At 50.7% G+C, this 21,398-nt stretch overlaps 2 protein-coding genes across 3 annotated transcripts; both read left to right on the top strand.

Moving 5' to 3' along the window:
- Positions 1–926: 926 nt before the first annotated feature.
- TMEM129 (transmembrane protein 129, E3 ubiquitin ligase) lies at positions 927–4,970 on the top strand. The gene is made up of 4 exons (XM_063108303.1): positions 927–1,274; positions 2,227–2,701; positions 3,137–3,296; positions 3,386–4,970. Exons 1-4 carry the CDS (start codon positions 1,070–1,072, stop codon positions 3,632–3,634), a joined length of 1,089 nt encoding a protein of 362 aa, XP_062964373.1. The 5' UTR covers positions 927–1,069; the 3' UTR covers positions 3,635–4,970.
- Positions 4,971–7,149: 2,179 nt separating this feature from the next.
- SLBP (stem-loop histone mRNA binding protein) lies at positions 7,150–19,768 on the top strand. Of its 2 annotated transcripts, XM_063108342.1 has the most exons (8): positions 7,150–7,256; positions 7,494–7,610; positions 10,765–10,869; positions 13,747–13,806; positions 14,123–14,260; positions 14,884–15,033; positions 16,804–16,885; positions 18,842–19,768. In XM_063108342.1, the coding sequence occupies exons 1-8, from the start codon at positions 7,198–7,200 to the stop codon at positions 18,956–18,958; spliced, it is 828 nt and encodes a 275-aa protein (XP_062964412.1). In that variant the 5' UTR covers positions 7,150–7,197; the 3' UTR covers positions 18,959–19,768. The 2 variants fall into 2 exon arrangements, with proteins under 2 accessions (XP_062964412.1, XP_062964413.1); XM_063108343.1 differs by lacking the exon at positions 7,494–7,610.
- Positions 19,769–21,398: the final 1,630 nt, after the last annotated feature.

The raw sequence follows: 21,398 nt of genomic DNA, 5'->3' as shown, positions 1-21,398 counted from the left end.
GCCGAGCGAGGCGGCGGGCCCGACAACGGGCCCCTGACGAGCGGGGACTGGCTCCGGCGGCGGGACCCGGAGGAGCTGCGGCGGAGGCTTCCCGGGCGCGGCGGGGTCCCGGGGGCCGGGCCTGGGGCGGGCGGCCACGCGGATTCGGGCCCCGCCCCTGCCCCCACCGTGCGGCCGGCCGCCTACCTGCCCGCGCCGCGGCCCGCCGCAGGGAAGAGGAAAGCCACGGCCGCTCGGCCGTGCCGCGAGGTCCGAGGAGGAGAAGGAGGAGGAGGAGGAGGAGGAGCCGCCGCCGCCTCCGCGCCCGGGATTCAAACGCCGACGGTTGGCTCTGCGCGGCCAATCAGCGCGCGGCCGGGGGCGGGGCCGCAGGGCACCGGCGGCCAATGGGAGGCCGCTCCGGCCCCGCCCCCTCGCGCACTCGAAGTTCCGCTTCCGGGACCGAGGGCGCGCTGGGAGGGGCGGGCGCCGTGGGAGACAGTGAGGTCGCGAGCGGGAAGAGAACTGTTCGCGGGAGGGCGGGGTCCGCCTTCCTTGAGGGGTCTCGGGCTGTGCCGTAGACGCGGCTACGCTGTGCAGCATGGCCAGGGCCTGAGAGCCGCTCGCTGAGGCTTCAGTTCCCCCAAGTGTAAACTGGGACCAGGCGCAGCGCCACCTCCGGAGCTGCTCTGAGGAGGGGCCCCACCCTCTCTGGGTCTACGGGGGCCGAGCGGGCGGACACCATCGTCTCCCAGCGTTCCCCGCGGCGGTCGGGCGGCATGGGGGGGCGGGGGGTCCGGGAAGGAACTCCGTCTCCCAGCGTGCCCCGCGGCGGGACTCCATCCCCTAGGGTGCTCCGCGGAGGCCGGGCGGTGGGGGGGCGGGGAGGAACTCCGTCTCCCAGGGTTCCCCGCGGCGGCCGGGCGTTGGGGGGGGCGGGGAGGAACGCCGTCTCCCAGCGTGCCCCGCGGCGGCCGAGCGGTAGCGTTCACGACGGACCCAGCGACCCCCCCCCTCCACGGGACGCCCCGCCTCTTCCCCGCGCCGGGGCGGCGGCCTCGCCCGACGGCTCGGCGGCGGCGGCGGCGCGATGGACAGTCCTGAGGTGACCTTCACGCTGGCCTACCTGGTCTTCGCCGTGTGCTTCGTGTTCACGCCCAACGAGTTCCACTCGGCCGGGCTCACGGTGCAGAACCTGCTGTCGGGCTGGCTGGGCAGCGAGGACGCCGCCTTCGTGCCCTACCACCTGCGCCGCACGGCCGCCACGCTGCTGTGCCACGCGCTGCTGCCGCTTGGTGAGCGTCGCCGCCGGCCGGCCTGCAAGGGACAGGAGCTACTTCTGAGCCTGCTGCGGGGGCCGCTTTGGCCCTGCCGGGCTCGGATCCTCAGCCATGACCGTGGCTGGGAGGCGCAAGATCGGGCAGCCCGTGCTTGGCCGGGTCGGGGGTAGCGGCCAGGAGGAGGGCTCCTGCTGCTTGATTTCAACAGAGGGGGCCAGAGGGGCTGCTGGAGAAGGGGTCCGAGCCCTAGGCCTTGTCACACGGAGAGCCGGGATGGCATTTCAGGCTGGGGGCGCCACAGATGCAGAGGTCGGGAAGCGCCCAAACATTGTCCAGGATAGTGCTGTGCAGGGACCCGAGTGCTAGGTGGGCGTCTGGTGGCTGGTCTGTCAGCTGGATGGATGATGGGTTGACGGGGCTGGGGTGGAACCGGGCAGTGGCTGGAGAGACGAACCAAATGGAGACCTCTGGGGAGACAGAGATGGGGCCGGCAAGGCCGACTGGTCACTTGGCCTCAGGACCCAGTGCACTGTGAGGCTGATAAGGAAGTGGGGCTCTGAGGCTGGGCTTCCTGACCAGGTGGTTACCCCAAGGCCCCATGTCACCAATGGGAAACCAGCATTCTCCGAGCACTTGATTGCTTTCTTGCACCCAATGTCCCAGCTCTGCCTCCTCAGAGGGAGCAGGATGGAGAGGACAAGATCCAGCCCAGGGAGCTGCTCCCGGCAGGCCAAGGGTCAGCTGTGTGTAAAGTGATGTCAGATCATGGTGCTTATTTTTGTCTTTCTAGGCTTTTGTAGGTTCTTTTCGATTCTTATGTCTGTCTTGCATAAAAGTAAAGTAGTGAGTTAAGAACGTTTTCCTCTAATCATGCCAGTATCATGGGCTGTAGCCCTTGGATGGGCACATGGAGAACGACAGGAGCGTGGCAGTTCCAGCCTCCCTGAGGCTCACCTTGTCTTTACAGGCTACTATGTGGGCATGTGCTTTGCGGCCTCAGAGAAGCAGCTCTACTCCCCCAGCCAGGCCCCGGAGGCCTGGCGGCTCTTCCTTCTGCTGGCCGTGATCTTCCCCTCTGTGGCCTGCACCCTGATCTACTACTGGTCCCGGGACAGGTGGGCCCACCATCCACTGGCTCGCACCCTGGCACTCTACGCCCTCCCACAGTCAGGCTGGCGGGCTGTTGCCGCCTCCATCAACACCGAGTTCCGGCGGATTGATAAGTTTGCCACTGGGGCGCCGGGTTCCCGTGTGATTGTGACAGACACGTGGGTGATGAAGGTGACCACATACCGTGTGCATGTGGCCCAGCAGCAGGACGTGCATCTGACTGTGACTGAGTCGCGGCAGCATGAGCTCTCGCCAGACTCGAACCTGCCGGTGCAGCTCCTCACCATCCGCGTTGCCAGTGCCAGCCCCGCCGTGCAGACCTTTGACATCCGGTAAGCGTGTGGTATCCTAGAGCACGCAAGAGTGCACACCCAGCCAGCACCCAGGCTCTGGCCTTAGCGCCCCCGGGAGATTGCTGGGAGTGGTGAGCTCCAGCTCCAGTGCTCCTGGGGCCTGTGTGACACGAGCCAATATGAAAGCAGGACACTGGCCACTGACACCTGCACGTTGCCCTCCCTCAGGGCCCCTGCTGTCCTCCTTTTATTGTCGGCTTCCCCATGTGCTGCTCCTTCCGCACCTTCTCGGAGAGCATGCTGGGGACAGTACAGACCAAAGGCTTGGCAACTGCCTTGGCTCCCAGGTCCTCTTGTCCAGTCCCCATGGTGGGTGGTGCTGGCTCTGTGGGTTCTGGCCTTGGGGCCATCTTTGCTGGCCAGTCTTGGTGGGGCAGCTGGGCTGAGTCTCCCCTCCGCCCTACTTCCCTGCAGGCTGAACTCCACTGAGTACGGGGAGCTCTGTGAGAAGCTCCGGGCACCCATCCGCAGTGCAGCCAACGTGGTCATCCACCAGAGCCTGGGTGACCTGTTCCTGGAGACATTCGCCTCCCTGGTGGAGGTTAACCCGGCCTACTCGGTGCCCAGCAGCCAGGTGGGGCGCTGGTGCAGTAAGGGGGTGGGCAGGTCTCCATGGGCTTGTCCCCGGTAGACTCTCTGTGACCCCTCTGCCCTGCCCCGCAGGAGCTGGAGGCGTGCATTGGCTGCATGCAGACACGTGCCAGTGTGAAGCTGGTGAAGACCTGCCAGGAGGCGGCTGCAGGCGAGTGCCAGCAGTGCTACTGCCGCCCCATGTGGTGTCTCACCTGCATGGGCAAGTGGTTCGCCAGCCGCCAGGACCCCCAGCGCCCTGACACCTGGCTGGCTAGCCGTGTACCCTGCCCCACCTGCCGCGCCCGCTTCTGCATCCTGGATGTGTGCACAGTGCGCTGAGCACCGTGTGGGTGGGGTGAGGCCTTGGGGGCCAGGCCCTGTGCCCCCACCCACTGCCGGGGGGAGTGGCTAGGCCTCCTAGGCCTCAGTAAAGGGCTCTATTCAAGGCACACAATCTGCAGCAACTCTCCTTTTCCCTGAGTCTGCAGTAGGATGAGGACTTTAAAGAAGAGCTCATAGAAATGCACCCCCCAACTCCCATAGTGGCCGTAGGATGGGTCCTCAGCACCTTTTCTTTGGGAGGCCTCAAGGTAGGGGCACCTTCCTCCAGGTAGGGGCAGGTACTCCACACAGAGAACGTGGCATTGGGTCCCTCCCTAAAGCATTCCAAGGCCCCAGAACTGTTCTCTGGGAGACCAAGGGTCTACCCCAGCTGGCCTTCACCTGGGCCACTTGCCTTAATTTTACAGAGCACACCTGCTCCTCAGATCTAGATTCATCCAAGACTGGCCGTGGTCCGTTCTTTGGCCCGTCTTGGAGCTGGCCACTGGCCCTGTGGTGTTGGGGTCCCCTTCCCCAGCCACAGAGGCTACTTGGAGGACCCTGGGCAGAGCTTGTGGGTGGAGGGGGAGAACAGGACACCACTCTGGTATGAGAGTAGCCCCAGGTGTGGTCACTGCGGCAGCAAGGGGCCACACCTGGGGATGGCACCAGGAGGGTGGACCAGGGCTGCCCCTCCTCACTTCTGGGGGCCACTCACCCACTGAAGGGACACTCGCTCAGTCCTTGGTGCCTTCTGCTGCTCCCACAAATCCAGGGAAGGCCAAGGACTCAGACTCCTGCCCCTGGGGGGGTTGAGCTGAGGACCAGAGCACTACAGCAACATCCAGAAAACAAGTCTACCAGGGGTGCAGCACAGGGCCAGCCACTGCCCCCAGGGTCTGCCTGGTTCAGAAGAGGATGTCCCCACTGGTCAAGGGTCTGATGGGTATCTTGCCCAATTCCTGACGGTGCAGGTGGGAGGGGAGGATGATGGCCAGGCCTCAAGGTGCAGCTCTGACATAGGTGTGGCCCCCAAATCTCTAAACCTGGCTGTCGCAAGCAGGGGTGATGGATCCAGCTGGCCTGACTCACCCAAGGCTGTACCTAAGCCCAGGAATTTGGAAGCAGAGAAAGCTCCGTGTGGTGGGGCCCCCTGGGGCACTCCGTAGATGAAGGCAGACGGACAGTGGCCAGGAGCCAGACCATTCCAAGGTCCAGAATTTCAAGGGCTGCCAAGGAGGGGTGGGTGGTTTGGGGTTATTTTTACTATGAAAGAAAGTTACTTAGTTTTATAAAGATAAATCTATTGAGGCTAAATGATAATGGTATTAAATAAAACATAAGTCCGAAATGATATACTTTATTTCCTTTAGCTGATATTAAAGCCAAGCTTTGTAATAGGGCAGTAGTTGGGGATGTTGGAGAAGCCATCTTAGAAACGGAATTGTCCTGCCCACTTCAGGTGTTTTGCTCAGAATAAGGAGAAAAGTGTGTTGGGAGGTGGTGGTTGCAAGAAACTTCCTCTCTGATTTCTAGTTGGGGGGGCTGGGGTCTCAAGAACGCCCCCTCCCAGGGTCACCTGTAGGAGCAGGGTGGGAGGCAGCCACTTGGTGATGGCCAGTCCTTTTCTGTGTGTTGGATGCCAGGGCCCTTGGAGGCCTCCTGCTGACTGGTGTCCAGATGCAGGAGCTGAGGTGGGGAGACATTGGTGGCTGAGGAGCAAGTGGCCCCTGCTGATCTGCTCTCTCATGCTATGGCTGTGTCCTGTGAGGATGCCAGGGTTGTCTCTGCTGACCTTGCTGTGGGTTGAGGTGGCCCAGGCATCGCCCCCTGAGTACTGAGGGCAGCCAGGCAGCGCCTCTGGTGAGAGGTCACTCCTGATTGTCACCCTGACCCAGGAAACAGGCCATGGTGGCCAGGCTTTCTGTGCAGTGCTGCCTCTGGGCTTGCAAATGAGCACCCCAACAGCCAGATAGCAAATGCTGCTGACGCTTCCCTCCATTTGCTCCTTGACCCAGAGAATGCTTGTGGGGAAGCAGCACATATAACTATATAAAAAAATATGACAGATGGATTCCAGTCTTCTGTGCTCCGAGTATTCTAATGTTTTTCCCAATATGGGGCTTGCTTTTCATTTTCATTCTTTTGCATACACAGGTTGGCACTGCCTTAACTGCTAACAGAGACTGTTAAACATTTACTCAATGGCTGTTACCATTTACTGACCCTGTGCCAGACAATAGGTCGCACAGGCACTTGGGGACCCTTTGGTTCTGAGCTGAGGATTATGAGGGGGACACCCAGGGCCTGGGGAGGGAGCGGATAGGATGTGCCTGCCCCAGTCTGGGTATGACCTTCCTGAGTTAAAAAGGGAGGGGGAAGGAGGTGCACTAAGGCACCCTCCTTAGGGCATGTGCCAAAGCCTGGCCTTCCTAGAGGTGGGGGATAGGGGGCTCCCAAGCCTCCCCCTGGGCTCAGCCTCCTTGACTTCTGCCCTACTGCTCACTCTTGGCTGGTTCCACACTCAGCCCAGCATCCCTCACCTTGGACCGAGCGGGGAACTCTGGGAACCTGCTCCTGAGCGCACGTGCACCCCCCGCCAGGGTCCTATTTGGCTGGAAAATGCGGGGCTGCCGGCTGCAGCTCTGATTTCAGGAAAGCAGGACGGGACGCGGGGTGGGGATCCTGCAGGCACCTCGCCTCCAGGTGGGGCCACCTGCCGAGCCAGAGATTCCGTAAGGAGTCTCAGGCCGGGTCGGCTTCAGGCAGAGGATAGGGCTCATTCCTTAGAGCCACGAGTACTGAGCCTGTGAGCGTCAGGCACCGGAGAAACCGGGGACTCCCTGGGCAGGGAGGCAGCCAACAACGGCGGAGGCAAGCGGTTCGGCCGGTGGCAGGCAGTGCGGCCGAGAAGACTCCGTCCTACCGCTGCCTACCGCTGTCTACCGCTGCCTAATTGATTGATCCGTGTTTCGATGGCTTAAAACAATAGACCACGAGCCCAGAGGGCCCGCGGCGGCCGCTGCCGGCTCCAGAGCCAATCCCGGCCAGAGGACCGCGCCTTCCGGGTTCCGGGTTCCGGGTTCCCGCCGGAGCGGAGACGCGCCCCCCCCCCCCCCCCCAGGCCGGGCCCAATCGGAGCCGCGCTGCCTGCCGTCCCCCCGCGGCGCGCCCGAATCTCCCGCCAACGCCCTCCCCCCGCCCGCGAAGGCTCGACCAATCAGCGTCCAAGAGGCCCGGCCGCTTCAATGCCAGAGGGGGCAACCTTCTCCTCGGGTCTCTCCCTACCAGACGGCGAACACCCGCCTCCCCAGACGGTAGCGTCTAGCAGCGAGGTCTCCCGGCTCCTCGCGGTCCTGAGCCCAGCCCCGTTCTCTTCAGCCCGCGGGGCGCACGCAGCCGAGTGCGGCGCCCCCGCCGGCCTGGGCCCGATGGTCTCGTCCGACCCCGGCGCGCGCGGGAGCGCCGAGGGGCGGAGCCTCAGCCTATAAAGGCGGTTGGGGGCGGGGCGAGCGCAGATCTTGTCAGCACAGGCGCTAGGACGTTGCAGGCTGTGCCGCCGCCACCTCTGCCCCGCCGTCATGGCCTACCGGCCGCGAAGCCCCCCCGGGCACGGGAACCACTGCCACGGCGACGCCAGGTGAGGCCGGGGACGCGCGGCGGACGGGACCGAGCCCTGTGTGTGGCGGGGACCCTCGGGGTATCCGGGGCCGGGCCCTGTGTGGGGCGGGGGCCCTCGGGGTATCCGGGGCCGAGGCCTGTGTGGGCGGGGGGGGGGGGTCCTCAGGGCATCCGGGGCCTGTGTGGAGAGGGGAATCCTCGGGACATCCGGGACCCGGCCCCGCCCGCCCCCGCCGACCGCCGTCTCTGTGCGCAGCCCTCCATCCCCCGCGAGATGGAGCCTCGGACGGAAGCGCAGAGCCGACGGCAGGCGCCGGAAGCCCGAGGACGACGAAGAGGGAGAGCGCCGGGACGCCGACCACAGGCCCGAGAGGTCCGGACACGGGGGGTCTGGAGGGGCACGGTGGGACCCTTGAAACGGCTGTGGGCTTTGGGGACCTTATCACTCTGCCGTTTTCACAAGATGCCAGGATGAGTCAGGCGAGTCCCGCGTCTCCTTTATCTGTGCTCGGCCCCCTGTATCCGGTGCCTTCTTGGCTGGTTACACTGCAAGGGTGAGGTGGTGGAAGGCTCTGGAAGCTCTTCTCAGTGATAGGTATCAATAAAACTGGTGTCAACTGGAGTCGGTCATTAGTGAGTCCTTGTTATGCTTCAGGGAGTGTCAGGGACTACCGTGAACTTCTCATTAGAAGGTTTCAACAAAACAACGGAATCTTTTTTTTCTTGTGGGTGGCTGGCCGGTACAGGGATCCGAACCCTTAACCTTGATGTTACCAACACCTCATTCTAACCAGTTGATCTAACCAGGCAGCCTGGATGTCATTTTTTATATTACCTCTGAAGAGTCAATTTAAAAAAACAAACAAAAAAAGAGTCAGTTTAGAGAAGTTAGCTGGTATACCAGAGTCACAAAAGACATTAAGTGAAAGCCAGAATGCAAATCAAGATTGAAGCTCCAGATTCCTCTTCCTGTCCTGAGCTAGTGCTACTGAGGTGGCTCCTGTTTGGTGAGTCTTAGTTGCAGCATTTACTTATTTGAGCAGTTTCTAGATTAGAGTGTGCTGGGAAGGTCCAGACATGAGTTGAACAGGTTTTCAGTCTTGTCCTTATAGCTTGATATGGGTGGGACAGCAAATCAGGATGGTTCGCACTGAAGAGCAATGAATACCTGAAGAAGATAATAAGCAGGAGTGTTGGTGATGCGGGCTGTTCAGGGCCTGTGGTCAGGGAAGGTCTCTCTTAGGGGTGAGATGGGAGGTGATCCCTGTGAGGATCTCTGTGCCAGGGCCCTCAGGTGGGGATGTGTGTGACCTGTTTGAGAACTGACGGGAGGAGGACAAGGGCAGGAGGCTACTGCTAAGTTCAGGTGGAAGGGCATGGTGACTTGGCCAAAATAAAGCAGTGAGGACAGGGGGAAATGTGTAGCTCAGGACAGACTTTTGAAGGCAGGACCTGTAAGGCTTGCTGCTGGTAGGTTGGGGACAGCAGGAAAGAGGTAGTTAACCATAACTCAAGCCTTTTGGCCTGAACACCTGTGTTGATTGTGGAGCCATTTGCCAAGATGAAGAGAACGGGGGCAGAACACACCTGGCATGGGGAGAGAGTCAGTGGTTGGGCTTGAGAAGCTTCTTAGACTAGCAAGGGAGGACGATGTTAAGGTAATTGGATCTGGGGGTATGGATTGGAAGCCACTGTCAATTATCAGCACAGACATGATGTTTAAAGATTTGGGACTGGGGGTGTGAATATAGGAGAAGCTCTAGGACAGTCTTTGAGATCAAGGTCTGAACCCTCCAATGGTATCTTTTAACTGAAAATAAAAATGTTAAATCTTTCTAATGCTGTAAAAGGCTTTTTATCTGGGCTGGTATCACTCTAGTACACTGGTTATTCCTCCATCATGGCAAGAATGCTTCTGCACTAGGGTCTTTGCACTTGCTATTTGCTGTATGTGGAGAAGGCCTGGGCGCACTACAAGTAGATCCAGCTACATCTCCATATAGGGTGGTGGGGTGCATTGATGGGGCAGGGTGAGAAGTGGTTCCTCTGGAAGGAGTATGTAAAGTAGGCTTTGTTGTCCCAAGATAGGATAGATGGTGAATATACTTTGCCTAATCTAAGGAGCAGACTTTAACTCCAGGAAAGATACCAACATAAGAGATGTAGCAGAAGATCATTTATATGTACCCTTTAAATTATTCATGAATCAGTTCAGGAATCTGTCATGGCTGGGAGACCCAGACCTGAATCTCTTGAAACACGAGTGAGGATGTTGGTATCCAACCCTGGACAAGCAGTTCTGCTCGGTATCTGTGACACAATTATTGAGTCAATTTAACTTTCAGTTAATTACCTGATTTGATTTCAGACTTTCCAGCCATCATTAGAATTTGGAAATTCACTTTTAGAAATCCAATATAAGTTTCTTTGGGTGGTGTGACTATGAGGGAAGAAATGATAATTACATAAAGGGATTATTCGTTGGTTATTGCAGTTCCATTTTCAAAGCACACAGTTGGGTTTGCAGCTAGAATATATGAGGTTGCTTATTTGTTGTAGTTGAAGTTAAGTGTTTATTTCTGATATATCAGTGGTGCCCAGTGGGAAAATGGGATGGGAAAGTAAAATGTATATTTACACCTAACAATGTATGTTAAGACAGCAATTCCAACTCCAGAATTTTTTTTTTTTTTTTTTTTTTTTTTTTTTTTTTGTCATTTTTTCGTGACCGGCACTCAGCCAGTGAGTGCACCGGTCATTCCTATATAGGATCCGAACCCGCGGCGGGAGCGTCGCCGCGCTCCCAGCGCAGCACTCTACCGAGTGTGCCACGGGCTCGGCCTCAACTCCAGAATTTTTATCAAACCTTAAGCTTTCGATTTGCCTGATCTTTTAAAGATTTCCTTGAACTTGAGACAGAACTGAGCTCCTGGATTAGGCCTGACTCAGTTGTAGGGGGTACCTTTAGCAGTAGACTAAGTCTTAATGCAGCAAGTACTGACACATAGACCCTCCCGCCCACATTTTAATTGTGTATGTAATATATTTTCAACCACTAATGATGTGCATCTAAAAGGTAAGTAGTAGCCACTTGTAAATTAGGTTCCTACTGTGTGGTGGGCACTGCTAAGCACTAAACGTGCATTTTCTGAAGTCTTTTTTAAATCCTGGAAAAAGAAAAAAATAGATTTTTGAACAAGTTGTATATTAGGTGCCCTTCTCAGTACTGACAATGCCTTGTTGACTGTTTCTGCCTTTCCCCTCAGTGGGCTGTGTCCCTGTGATTTAGCCAAAGATGGCACAAGGTGGGTGGACAGAAGTTGTTTAAGAAATAAAGCCCAGAAAGGCTTTAAGAGATTTGCCCAAACTCAGTAAGTTAAGGAGGAGAGATTGTCTTTCAAATCTTTTTCAACTCAAACCCATTCCCTTGGCACTCTGCCAGACGGCCTCTATTTCCTGGTATACAGTTTGAAAGGAAACTGAAAGTATGTGTTGTGGTTCAAATGTGCATTTTAATTTTATTGCAGCTTTACCACTCCTGAAGGCCCTAAGCCCCATTCTAGATGTTCAGACTGGGCAAGTGCAGTTGAAGAAGATGAAATGAGGACCAGAGTTAACAAAGAAATTGCAAGGTATACATTTTTGGACCACTTTGAAGTGTTACCTGTGGTATTTTCAATAACAGAATGCTTTTGGGGGAGGGGGAGATTGGTTGGCCAGTACAGGGATCTGAACCCTTGACCTTGGTGTTATCAGCATTGCATTCTAACCAAATGAGCTAACTGGTCACTCCAATTACGTATTGCATTTGAGGTATGACTTAGAGCAGTGGTTCTCAAAAGTCTGGGCCCTGGAGCAGCAGCAGCATCTCCTGGGAACTTGTTAGAAATGCAGATTCTCAGGCCCCTCCCTGGACGTGCTGAATAGGAAGCTGCTCATGGGGTGGGGCCCAGTCATGCTGAAGCCCTCCAGGTGAGTCTGTTCCCTTACTTGTGAGGACCACTGTCCTAGTGGTAATCCTTCCATGAAGTCAGTGAGAGGTGCTGCTGCTGGCTTGCAGAGGGCTCTCCATGGCCATTTGTTCCCACCTACAACATGCTGTGCTCACACAGTAGTGGAGATGCTCTCCTCAGATGAGGGAATGTACTCTTGACTGACACCTACTCAGGTAACATAGCTCAGAAGTGCCAGAGTATGGGGAGGGGTCCCTAACTTAGGGGCTGTGAACTCCTTGCAGTTGTACATGAAATTGTTGTGTGTATCTGAGTTCTCACAAACTAAACCACTTCTTCCTCCTTGACTCATTACGGTTCAGATAATGCATCCTTAGCCATCATTTAATCTCCCTTGATTATCAATGTTATCAACGTTTTTGGTTCTTTCTCCCCCTTGATACAGGCCATCCAACCCAAACCCAGCTGAATGAAATTTGAGTTAAAATGTATTCGTGATTAGTTGAGATACTTTGCAAGAGGATTTTAGCTTAGTGGCTAATAGATCAAATGGGATTTTTGTTAGTTCTCAATGAGAACATGTGTTCTAATGTAAGTTAGGAAGCAAGACTAGACTGCCTGTCCTCATCTCAGCCGTTGCTGATGGAGTGTGTAGCTGCCTCCTTCGAAAAAGCACAGGAATGGGCCGGCCTGTGGCTCGGGAGAGTGCGATGCTGATAACACCAAGGGCACGGGTTCGGATCCCTATATAGGGATGGCCGGTTGGCTCACTGGCTGAGCGTGGTGCTGACACCACCAAGCCAAGGGTTGAGATCCCCTTACTGGTCATCTTTATTAAAAAAAAAAAGAAAGAAAGAAAGAAAAAGCACAGGAATATGTGGGGATTAGTTATTGCACATTCAGGGAGTTGTTCTTAACCACTTTTACGTGTCAAAATGTGTGGGTGAGTATTATGTATAAAAAAAAAAATGAACTGGGAACAGATGTGGGCAGCATGTGTTGAGTGAATTGTTTTATTTACCTAGGTCTGGACTTTTCCAGCTGTAAAATTAGAGTACTTGACTTGATACATGCAGTTTCCCTGTTACGTTCACAAGACATAAAACAATTCTCACATCCCTGTGTGTCCTAGTTGCTCCCCCAAGTCACCTTTGCCAGGGACTAACTGCAGCTCTTGTGCAGGGAGACCCTACCTGTCTGGACCCTCCTGTGGGACCCTTCTTTGTTCCTCACATATCTCACAGGCCTGTATCTGAAAATTGTCCTGCTTTGCAAAATAGACTTGCTCTTTTCCAGAGCACTATTTTGGGCTGTGCTCTTGATCGCACCCTTTCTGATGTAATGTGAGGCTTTCAGTGCGGCAAGGGTAATTTGCCCTCCTGGCCCCCTGGGCATTCCGGTTTACTTCCCAGCAGTGAGAGTGGTGCAAGAGTTCAGCTTACTGTACTTTAAGGAGAGTAACAGACTGCAGACCAGCAGTCTGAGAATTTGAAAATGTGTTTTAGTCATACCTGAAGCCTTTCTCATTTGGGCACCAGAGACAATGAAGCCCCATGGAAAATGATTTGGAGGTCTAGTTTCTCAATTCTCACGCACATGGTCTATAACCAGTGCTATTCTAGACACATGGGACAGAAATTATTTCGTTACCTCCTGGTGTCCAAACCGCACTGGATGCCACAGCAAACTTGTAGGGTGATGAGTTAGATCTTGGGAGGAGGCATAGTGGTATGTGGTGGTGTGACAGTGGCATGAAATTCTAGCTTGAGGTGATTCACAGGTTCAACATTAGACTGCACTAGGCTCCTTTCAGTGACATCTTGCCTTTTTTGCAAATGTGGATTTTGGAAGTTGCTGTGGTAGAAAGCGGATGCCTAGACATGAGGGAGGGGTGGTGCCCAGTTTCCAAGATTCGAGAGGGTGTGTGTGCTTGATTACTAAGTAATAGTATTTTAAAAAGAAAAACTTTTAGGGCTGGACCGTGGCTCACTCGGGAGAGTGCGGTGCTGATAATACCAAGGCTGCGGGTTTGGATTCTATATAGGGATGGCCAGTTCGCTCAGTGGCTGAGAGTGGTGCTGACAACACCAAGCCAAGGGTTACGCTCCCCTTAGCGGTCAAAATAAACAAACAAATAAATAAATAAATAAAAGAAAAACTTTTTATTTCAATTTGTTTATTTTTTTCTAAAGGCTACTAAGTTTTGGGGTTGTGAATTTTTATGTTTGGATTTTACTGCTTAAACTGAAACTGTTAAGGATTTTTTTTGGTCTAGTGTGACATAGGATGGTGTGACTGAGGGTATTAGTGCAGAGTTCTCAGAACCACGTTGCTTAAGGCATTGACTTTAAATGATCTTGTCAAATAATCTTTATCATACAAAATGATGGTGATGAGAGTGGTTGAAAATAAAAAAAGCAACATGCTCTTACCCCAAACCACATTGCTCAGGAAGAAGGCTTTATTTCTGGGGTGCTATCGTTTAGCTCTAAAAGCAGAAAGTGTAAGTAAATTTTTATGCCTTTTTAAAAATAGCAATATTTATTTTGCTCTCAGATATAAAAGAAAACTCCTCATAAATGACTTTGGAAGAGAGAGAAAATCATCATCAGGAAGGTAAATGCTGTGTAAACATTTTCTATTTTGATAGACCTGTAATTTGTTAATGAAAAAAATTGACTGTGAGAAATGCTGATTGTCCCAGTAGCATTTATCGATTAGTCTGTTCTTTGCTGATTTTAGACACTGTGTCTGTTGCGTACCAAATTCCCATACGTATAAAGATTTTGGATCATTCTGGGATTGATGTGGTTGGAATCCAGATGGATGAATCTTCCTTCAGTATTGTGTTTTTCAACATTTTCTTGGCTCAGCTTACATGGTGATCTTAACTGCAAGCCTTGTTCCATTAATCTTTCATTATTTCTCTCAGTTCTGATTCAAAGGAATCTACATCTGCAGTGCCGGCTGACTTAGAGACAGATGAGAGTGTCCTGATGAGGAGACAGAAGCAGATCAACTACGGCAAGAACACCATTGCCTACGATCGCTATGTTAAAGAAGTCCCACGGTAGTCCTGTCTTGATAGCATGTCCCCAGCAAGTGTCATGGCATTGCACTTCTAAAGAGTTGCTTAGATTAGATAGTTATTACCCACTAAGAACTATTTATTAGTGACTCAAGATGCTTATGGTGTACATAAAAAATGGATTGGCAACTGAAAAACAAAGGATGTGAGGATTTTAGAAAAAATAATTTTCATAATTTTGAATATTAGATAACATTTTATTTCTCAAGACTCAGCAATCTTGTAGATAGAAAGTTATTAAAATACATGATGAAAAAAAATAAAGCCCAAGATTGTAAAGATCTAATTGGAGAAACAAATTGGCCTTGCCCTTGTTTCTATAAACAGCATGCTCTTCCTATCCTGCTCTCTTGAACATACAGGCACAACTAAATATAAGGAAAGCTTTGGAGTTTTCATTAATTTTGTGGCAGGATTGTGGTTAAAATTGACTTTTCTGGAACATAGATTACAAAGGAATAATAAGATTCAAAGAGATAGTGCTTTTTTATACATTACTTTGCTCATTTTGTAGAATCTCAGATGTATAATTTTTTAAAATAATGCTAATCTCAAAGTTTGGTTAATCTTTGAGTGTGTTAGGGTAAACTTGTTCTCTCTTGTAGACACCTTCGGCAACCTGGCATTCATCCCAAGACTCCCAACAAATTTAAGAAGTACAGTCGACGATCATGGGACCAGCAGATCAAACTTTGGAAGGTGGCTCTGCATTTTTGGGATCCTCCAGCTGAAGAAGGATGTGATTTGCAAGAAATGTAGGTCTTTATTATGTTCTTTTTCTGTCTCTGATTGGCCCAGTGACTGAAACAGCTCTGTGTATCACTTGTGCGGCAGGTTCTTTTGGTGATAAATCCCCTGGAAGTTCTCAGAGAGCAGTGCAGTGACTGCCACAGCCCAGTGTTGGTGTACACTGTACACAGTGTACAGTGGGTGAGAGGGAGCTAGAGGGAGGAAGGACTTTGCTTTCTGGATTGAATTCATTTTTTTGTTTTGTTTTGTTTTTGGTAGCTGGCTGGTATAGAGAATTTACTTTTTGTAGCTAGAAAAAGTAGAAGTTGGTACATCTGGGAATATATGGTGGCTTGCTTTTGTTTGTTTGTTTTTAAAGATAAACATCCTAAAAAGTATTTGAGTCATTTATGTTGAAATGTGAAAATAAAAGGTTTTATTTTAATTAAGGAAGGGTTTTTATCTTTTCCCCATTGGTTTTTAAACTTGTGCCCAGTTGAAAACATCTCAGGCCTGAACTTTTGCTGCCTGATGAGAATACTCACTGGACAGGAAGGTGTGGAGAACGGTCTTGGGATCGACTCCTGTGTGGCATTTCTTCTGTCTCTTCTCAGTTCCCCTCTGGTCCTGGGCCAATCCCTTCCTCAGAGACATTTGTTCATTCAACAAACATTGGAGCTTGTTTTCTGTGATGGGAAATTTATTAGAAATTGGTGTTTTGTTTTGTTTGTTGTTGGTTTTGTTTGTTTGTTTTTGGTGGCTGGCTGGTATGGGGATCTGAACCTGTGGCCTTGGTGTACTTGCAGCACCACACTCTGCCAAGTAGGCTAACCAGCCAGCTTAGAAATTGATATGTTTGAAACGGTTTTGTATTAGTCCGTTTCTGTTGCTTATAACAAAATACCTGGAACTGGGTAATTTATAAGAAAATGAAACTTACTAACAGTTTCTGAGGCTGGGAAGTCCAAATCCAGGGATGTCCAAAGTCCAGGTGAGGGTCTTGGTGGTGGCAACAGTGACTCAGGGTTCTCACGTGACAGAAATGGCGGAACAGAGGGAGACTAATCTCTCATGTGCCTTTCTTTTAAAGCCCTCAGAACCACGCCCCTGACTACCATTATTAATCTATTCACTACGGCATGGTCCTAGAATCTAATCACCTCTTCAAGGCCCCATCTTTCAATTACCGCAATAGTATTTTCTACCCTCAGCAGTTACAGTGCGGATCAATCAAGCCTCAGTGAGGTTGGGGAGCATCAAGTCTACAACAGGTTTCTAGCTTAATAGGTTTGGCCCCACAAATGTCATACCAGTTTTTTCCAGTGTGACACCATTGTCCCATTCTCTATGAGTAGAGGAAAATTGGAAAGATTAGTGATAATGTATGGTTAGTCACAATGTGGCTTGTCACATATTCGTTTCCCCTACCCCCTCAAACATTGGGCTTGTTAGTACTTCTGCTTGCAAGGATGTTTGTGGCTGTGTATAAATAATTACGCAGCTGTAGGAAATGGGCAGGTTTTGGTGTGCTGTGAGCCAGGCAGATCTTTTCACTTGTTATAATTTGTCAGCTTTCTTTCTGCTGGATTGATTGGGAAAAGGGGTGAGTCTGGCAAATGGGAAGTCACTGAAAACTGACCCCTCGGGGAGCTTAGAGGGCGCTCAGTGTCCATCGAGGCAGCACACTGTAGGTGGGGTCTGTTTTTAGTGAACCGACATGGTGAACTTTGCTGCACCCTGTGTCTCCTGGCTTTGTGAAGCTGGTGACTGACATTCCTGCTGGATTTCATTCACAGACACCCGGTAGACCTTGGGGAAATGGAGACCGAATCCACAGAAAGCAGCTCCGAGTCCCAGACGAGCTCTCAGGATAACTTTGTAAGCACTTCTTTGGTTATATCTTTCAGCTTGGGTGTTTAGGTGAATTGTTAACAATTTATGCCACTTTAGAAGCTGAAGTTTGATTCTGATGTCTATGAAAGAGGGATTCCTTATATTTCCCATCATTGGCATTTCAGTTTTGATTGTGAGATTGAGTTCTTAGGTAGAGATCTTAATTTAGATTTTTGATTCAGTCTGACTGATCAATCCATTTTCGTTTGAAAGTAAAAGGCCTTTTCCCTTTGAACCAGCATCTGCATATGCGTTGTCACTAGCACTCAATTGTAGGCTGTGTACAGTTTGTGTTGGTGAATTGCTAGTGTAGGAATCATCTGCCAGTTGTTTTTAATAAGGGAGTGCTTTGTGCCTGGGGTTTTTTCCTGCATTTGCTGCTTTTTAAAATTACATGTTTTTGAGGAAGAAAAAACAACCCCAAAGATTAAAAACAATGTACAGAATTCCCACATCCCTAACTCTGTAGTTAATGATTGCGGTGCACATTCTTGCATCAGAAGGAGAGGTAAATAAGCAGGTGGGAGTGGGGGAACCAGGCTGTGAAGCGTAGGGCTGTGGGACAGGGTGAGAGGGAGAGGTCCTGGTGGGAGATCCTGGTCCCTCCAAGGAGAGGTGGTTCACAGATGGCTGGGTATGCAGAGGGGAGGAGAGACATGCCCTTTTCTGAAGGTGCTTTGAAAATATTTTGATCTGCAGTGCTCTGAACACCCATGTAGTCCTCATCTTCCCTGTGAATATGTGTGTGCACATTCCTTAACCACTTGAAATTGGCAGTGGAGCTTCACCACTACACGCTGACACTTTTGCTTCTTAAGATTAAGGATATTCTTGTGGACAGAAATGTAACATGATTCAGGAGGTATCAACCAGATTTCTCCATTGTAAAAATAGGAACTTTTTTTCATGTTCTTAGTAAAACCTTGGTTTTAATTGGTATAAACATATTGAGTTTCAAATCGGCTTAAACTACCTAATAGTAAACTCTAACATTTGAATGTATGACCTTTTTTTTTGGCAGCTGGCCACTATGCGGATCTGAGCTCTTGACCTTGGTGTTATATAACACCATCCTCTAACCAACTGAGCTAACTGGCCAGCCCTGACCTTTCAATTAAGTGTTTTTAATTAAAGAAGCAAAACGTTGATTAAAACAATCAAGAAATATATTAACTTAAACACTGTCATTTCCTGTCCTGAGATAGCTACTATTCATAGTTTTGTTTAGCCTTTTAGAATTCTTTCTGTGCTTATAAAATATGTATATGTCAAAACTTTGTGTTTTATACAATATCCTGTTAGTACAAGGATACTTCAAAAAGTTCATGGAAAAATAGAATTGAAAGACAATACGAATCTTTCCATGAACTTTTTATCATTGTTAGAATCCATCCCAATTGTGACTGAAGTGTACACCTTGACGTGTTATCTTACGGGGTTCCCATATGCTGTGGGGGGTGGTGTGAGTGGGCTCAGGCAAGGGCTGTCTTCACCCCAGGTCATTCTCTGCTGCTGGTGCTCAACTAGTTTGATGTGATTCTGCTTCACAAGTCACAGTGTTTGACATCGTGTGTGTAGTCTGCACGTCAGCTCCTGTTAGAGTGGTGGGTGGTAGCTGTGGCTCAGAGATGGTAAGGGGTCCGCTCGTTTCTAATCTGGCTGGAGGGGGCTAGTTTAATGAGTAGGAATTGGACATCTCCAGCTAAATTGAAATTTGATGATGTCCATTATCCATGAATTTTAATCAGCTAGTTACCGTGAGTTCTCTGTTGTGAATGTTCCTGCATCTGTGTGGCCTTCACTGGGTCCTGTGGTGCTGCTGCGTGCAGGCCCGTGCATTGGAATGCCTCAGTCGGTGCACAGGCAGCCTTGTGCTTAGTTGTCACTGACAGCAAGGCTGTAGGCCTGAACGGAAACGTGACCCATGCTTCTGTTTCCTAGGATGTGTACTCTGGCACACCCACCAAAGTTAGACACGTGGACTGCCAAGTGGAGGACAACTTTGACTTGGAAGCTTGTTTAACTGAACCCTTGAAAGACTTCTCATCCATGAGCTAACTGTGCCACCTGGTGGCCACTGAGAGAAACAGTCACGTCTGCCTGGCCAGGTAGAGGGCCGGCCAAGCGCCAGGCGTGGGCCATGTACTTGAACGTGGATGGTTTCTGTGTTGATAGTTCATTATCTCATGAGGAATTATTATTCTTGCCTTATTTTCTTAAGAAGCATTACTTTTATGTATATTGAGTGTATTTTGCATGTTTTAAATTGTAAATGGAGTTAAATCCTAGGAAGATTGAAATTGAAGCAATTTTGCAACAACTTAATTGCTTAATTTCTACCATGCTCCAATTTAACCTGACAAGTATACTTTAACTGGTTTTTCACAAGTATTTTAGATATTGTTACCACTTGTCAGTCAAATGGGTTGGTTTTGGATTGAACCATGTATTCACGGGACCAATCTAGAGTCAGTTTTCTTTACAGGTATCTGACAAAGTATTCTCAGGGTCAGACACCTTTAATATCTTTATGGAAACTTGATTTTTGGCCTTTTATTGATATGTCAGAGTGGGTTTTTCCCCTCATACAGAGCTCTGAACAAAGATGTTAAGTTGAGGTGTTAAGTTAATGGGTTTTATGTAAGTTATACAGTCTTAATTTGGTACTTGTAAATAGCACTGGGTAGGCTCTTTACCTGCAATACTCCGAGAGTTAAAGCAGCAGAGGAATTTAGAAAACATTTTTTACAATCAGTTAATCGCCATGTAAAATTGCTGTATATGATAAAGTGTACAGATTTCTGTTCAAATATCCAATTGTAAACTTCTTGTTAAGACTGTTATGTTTCTATTGCTTTTGTATGGAACGATATTGCAAAAATAAAAAGAAAAGAATCTTTAACTGGTTTATAACGTTGCCAGTCTACCTGCCATGGTAATTTACATGTTGGAGGGTCAGAGCAAGTACCTGGCTCTCTCATGCAGCACATGGGGAGGGTGGCATTTGGTGGTGAGAGAACCGTGACCAGCACTCGGGAGTGGTAACTTGAGTGCCAGACGCTGCCCTGGGCCCTGTGTGTGCCGGCTCATTAAACCCCCACCCCACCCACCAGCGACCTGTATAGATTCTGACGTGGGATCCTGGTCCTATGTCTGTGCTGGCCTGCCACATTCAGTGCATTCCTAGCAGACTTAAACACAGAAGCCAACATTTATTAGCAACTAGGGTGGCAGACTGTTGAGCAGAACATGCACCGGACTGGGGTCCTGAGGGGCGTCCTGCCCATGGCCATATGTCCCAAGGATAATCCCTCCTGAGTGATGCTGGGCTTGCTTCAAACTGGGGTGGGCCTTGGCAACTTTGTTCAAGGAGTTTGAAAAGGGTAGAAGCCCTTCCTTCTGCTGTTTTCACTTAACATTTTCACAATAAATTTGTTCACTTAACACGTTTATTGAACCCATACTGTGTCAGGTACAGTCTAGTAGACACTGGGGCACGGCAGGAGACGGGATGCCCTGAAGCGTGTGCTCACGCTCTGGTGGCACTGGAAGACAGTAAGTTCAATGTTGCGTTAGGGGGTCTGAGAGGAGAGCAGGAGAGGGCATGAGGGGAGATGCCTGGAAAGTGCAAAGACCCCGATGTGGGAGTGTGGCGTTGGGCTGCCAGCACGACCCTGATGTGTGGGAGGCTAGAAGCATGAGGAGCTGTTTGTGGAAGCTGCTGGAGGCGGCCTTGGGCTCAAGGAGGGCTGGGGAGGAGGTGTAGGAAATACAGGAAGCTTGAGTGAGGCTGGCCCTTGTTACATAGTGAATGGAAGTTAAGTGACAGTGTCCTCCAGCCTGTTGGCTGAAGGCAGGAAATGTGCCTGATGAGCTGGACAAGCCAGCTAAGGACTTTCCTGGCAGGACATTGAAGGAACCTCTGGCTCTCTGCTGCTGTCATAGATTCCAGCGGGGAGGGAAGCTGAAGGACTGTACAACACGGGGGAGTGGCACTTTGCGGGCTTGAATGTTCTTGGCCTTTCCAGATGGCAAACAAGGCCAAAATTAAGTGGCTACCCAGCAAAGATCAAATCTGGAGGACAGACAGGAAGACATTCTCTAAACTGAAGCTGAGGGTATGGCTGTCCAATCCTTCGCTAAGACCTCAGAGAGCAGAGAACCTTTCTGTCAAACAGTAGGGCTTCTAAGAAGCTTGCGAGTGTCCCTCAGCAGAAGCCCAAGACAGAAGGGCCTATTTTGAAGAGACCTATGGGTATGGCTTTTGTCTAATGAATTGGACCCCAATAAGATTCACAAGAGTCTCACAAAGCTATTGGAAGAATTATAGGCAGACGTACTGCCAGGTTGGACTGAAAGGGACAGAAAGCACAAAATGAAAACAGGCCTTTTGGACTCTCAAGATCCTACTGGCAGGAAGCAGGCTGAGAAAACTGCCCAGCTGCAGACACAGTCTACCTTTCCTAGAAAAGAAAGGATCATTCAGAGAGTGGACCCA

This window comes from Cynocephalus volans, chromosome 9 (genome assembly GCF_027409185.1).
Source record: "Cynocephalus volans isolate mCynVol1 chromosome 9, mCynVol1.pri, whole genome shotgun sequence".
Classification (NCBI taxonomy): domain Eukaryota; kingdom Metazoa; phylum Chordata; class Mammalia; order Dermoptera; family Cynocephalidae; genus Cynocephalus; species Cynocephalus volans.
This window is presented reverse-complemented; position numbering and strand designations above follow the sequence as displayed.

Bases quoted from the DNA above. Each gene is read 5' to 3' on its own strand.
- SLBP (XM_063108342.1), top strand. From the start codon at position 7,198: ATGGCCTACCGGCCGCGAAGCCCCCCCGGGCACGGGAACCACTGCCAC. The intron at 7,257-7,493 runs GTGAGGCCGGGG...CTCTGTGCGCAG, and splicing joins CACTGCCACGGCGACGCCAG to CCCTCCATCCCCCGCGAGAT. The intron at 15,034-16,803 runs GTAGGTCTTTAT...TTTCATTCACAG, and splicing joins GGATGTGATTTGCAAGAAAT to ACACCCGGTAGACCTTGGGG.
- TMEM129 (XM_063108303.1), top strand. From the start codon at position 1,070: ATGGACAGTCCTGAGGTGACCTTCACGCTGGCCTACCTGGTCTTCGCC. The intron at 2,702-3,136 runs GTAAGCGTGTGG...ACTTCCCTGCAG, and splicing joins GTGCAGACCTTTGACATCCG to GCTGAACTCCACTGAGTACG. The intron at 3,297-3,385 runs GTGGGGCGCTGG...CCTGCCCCGCAG, and splicing joins ACTCGGTGCCCAGCAGCCAG to GAGCTGGAGGCGTGCATTGG.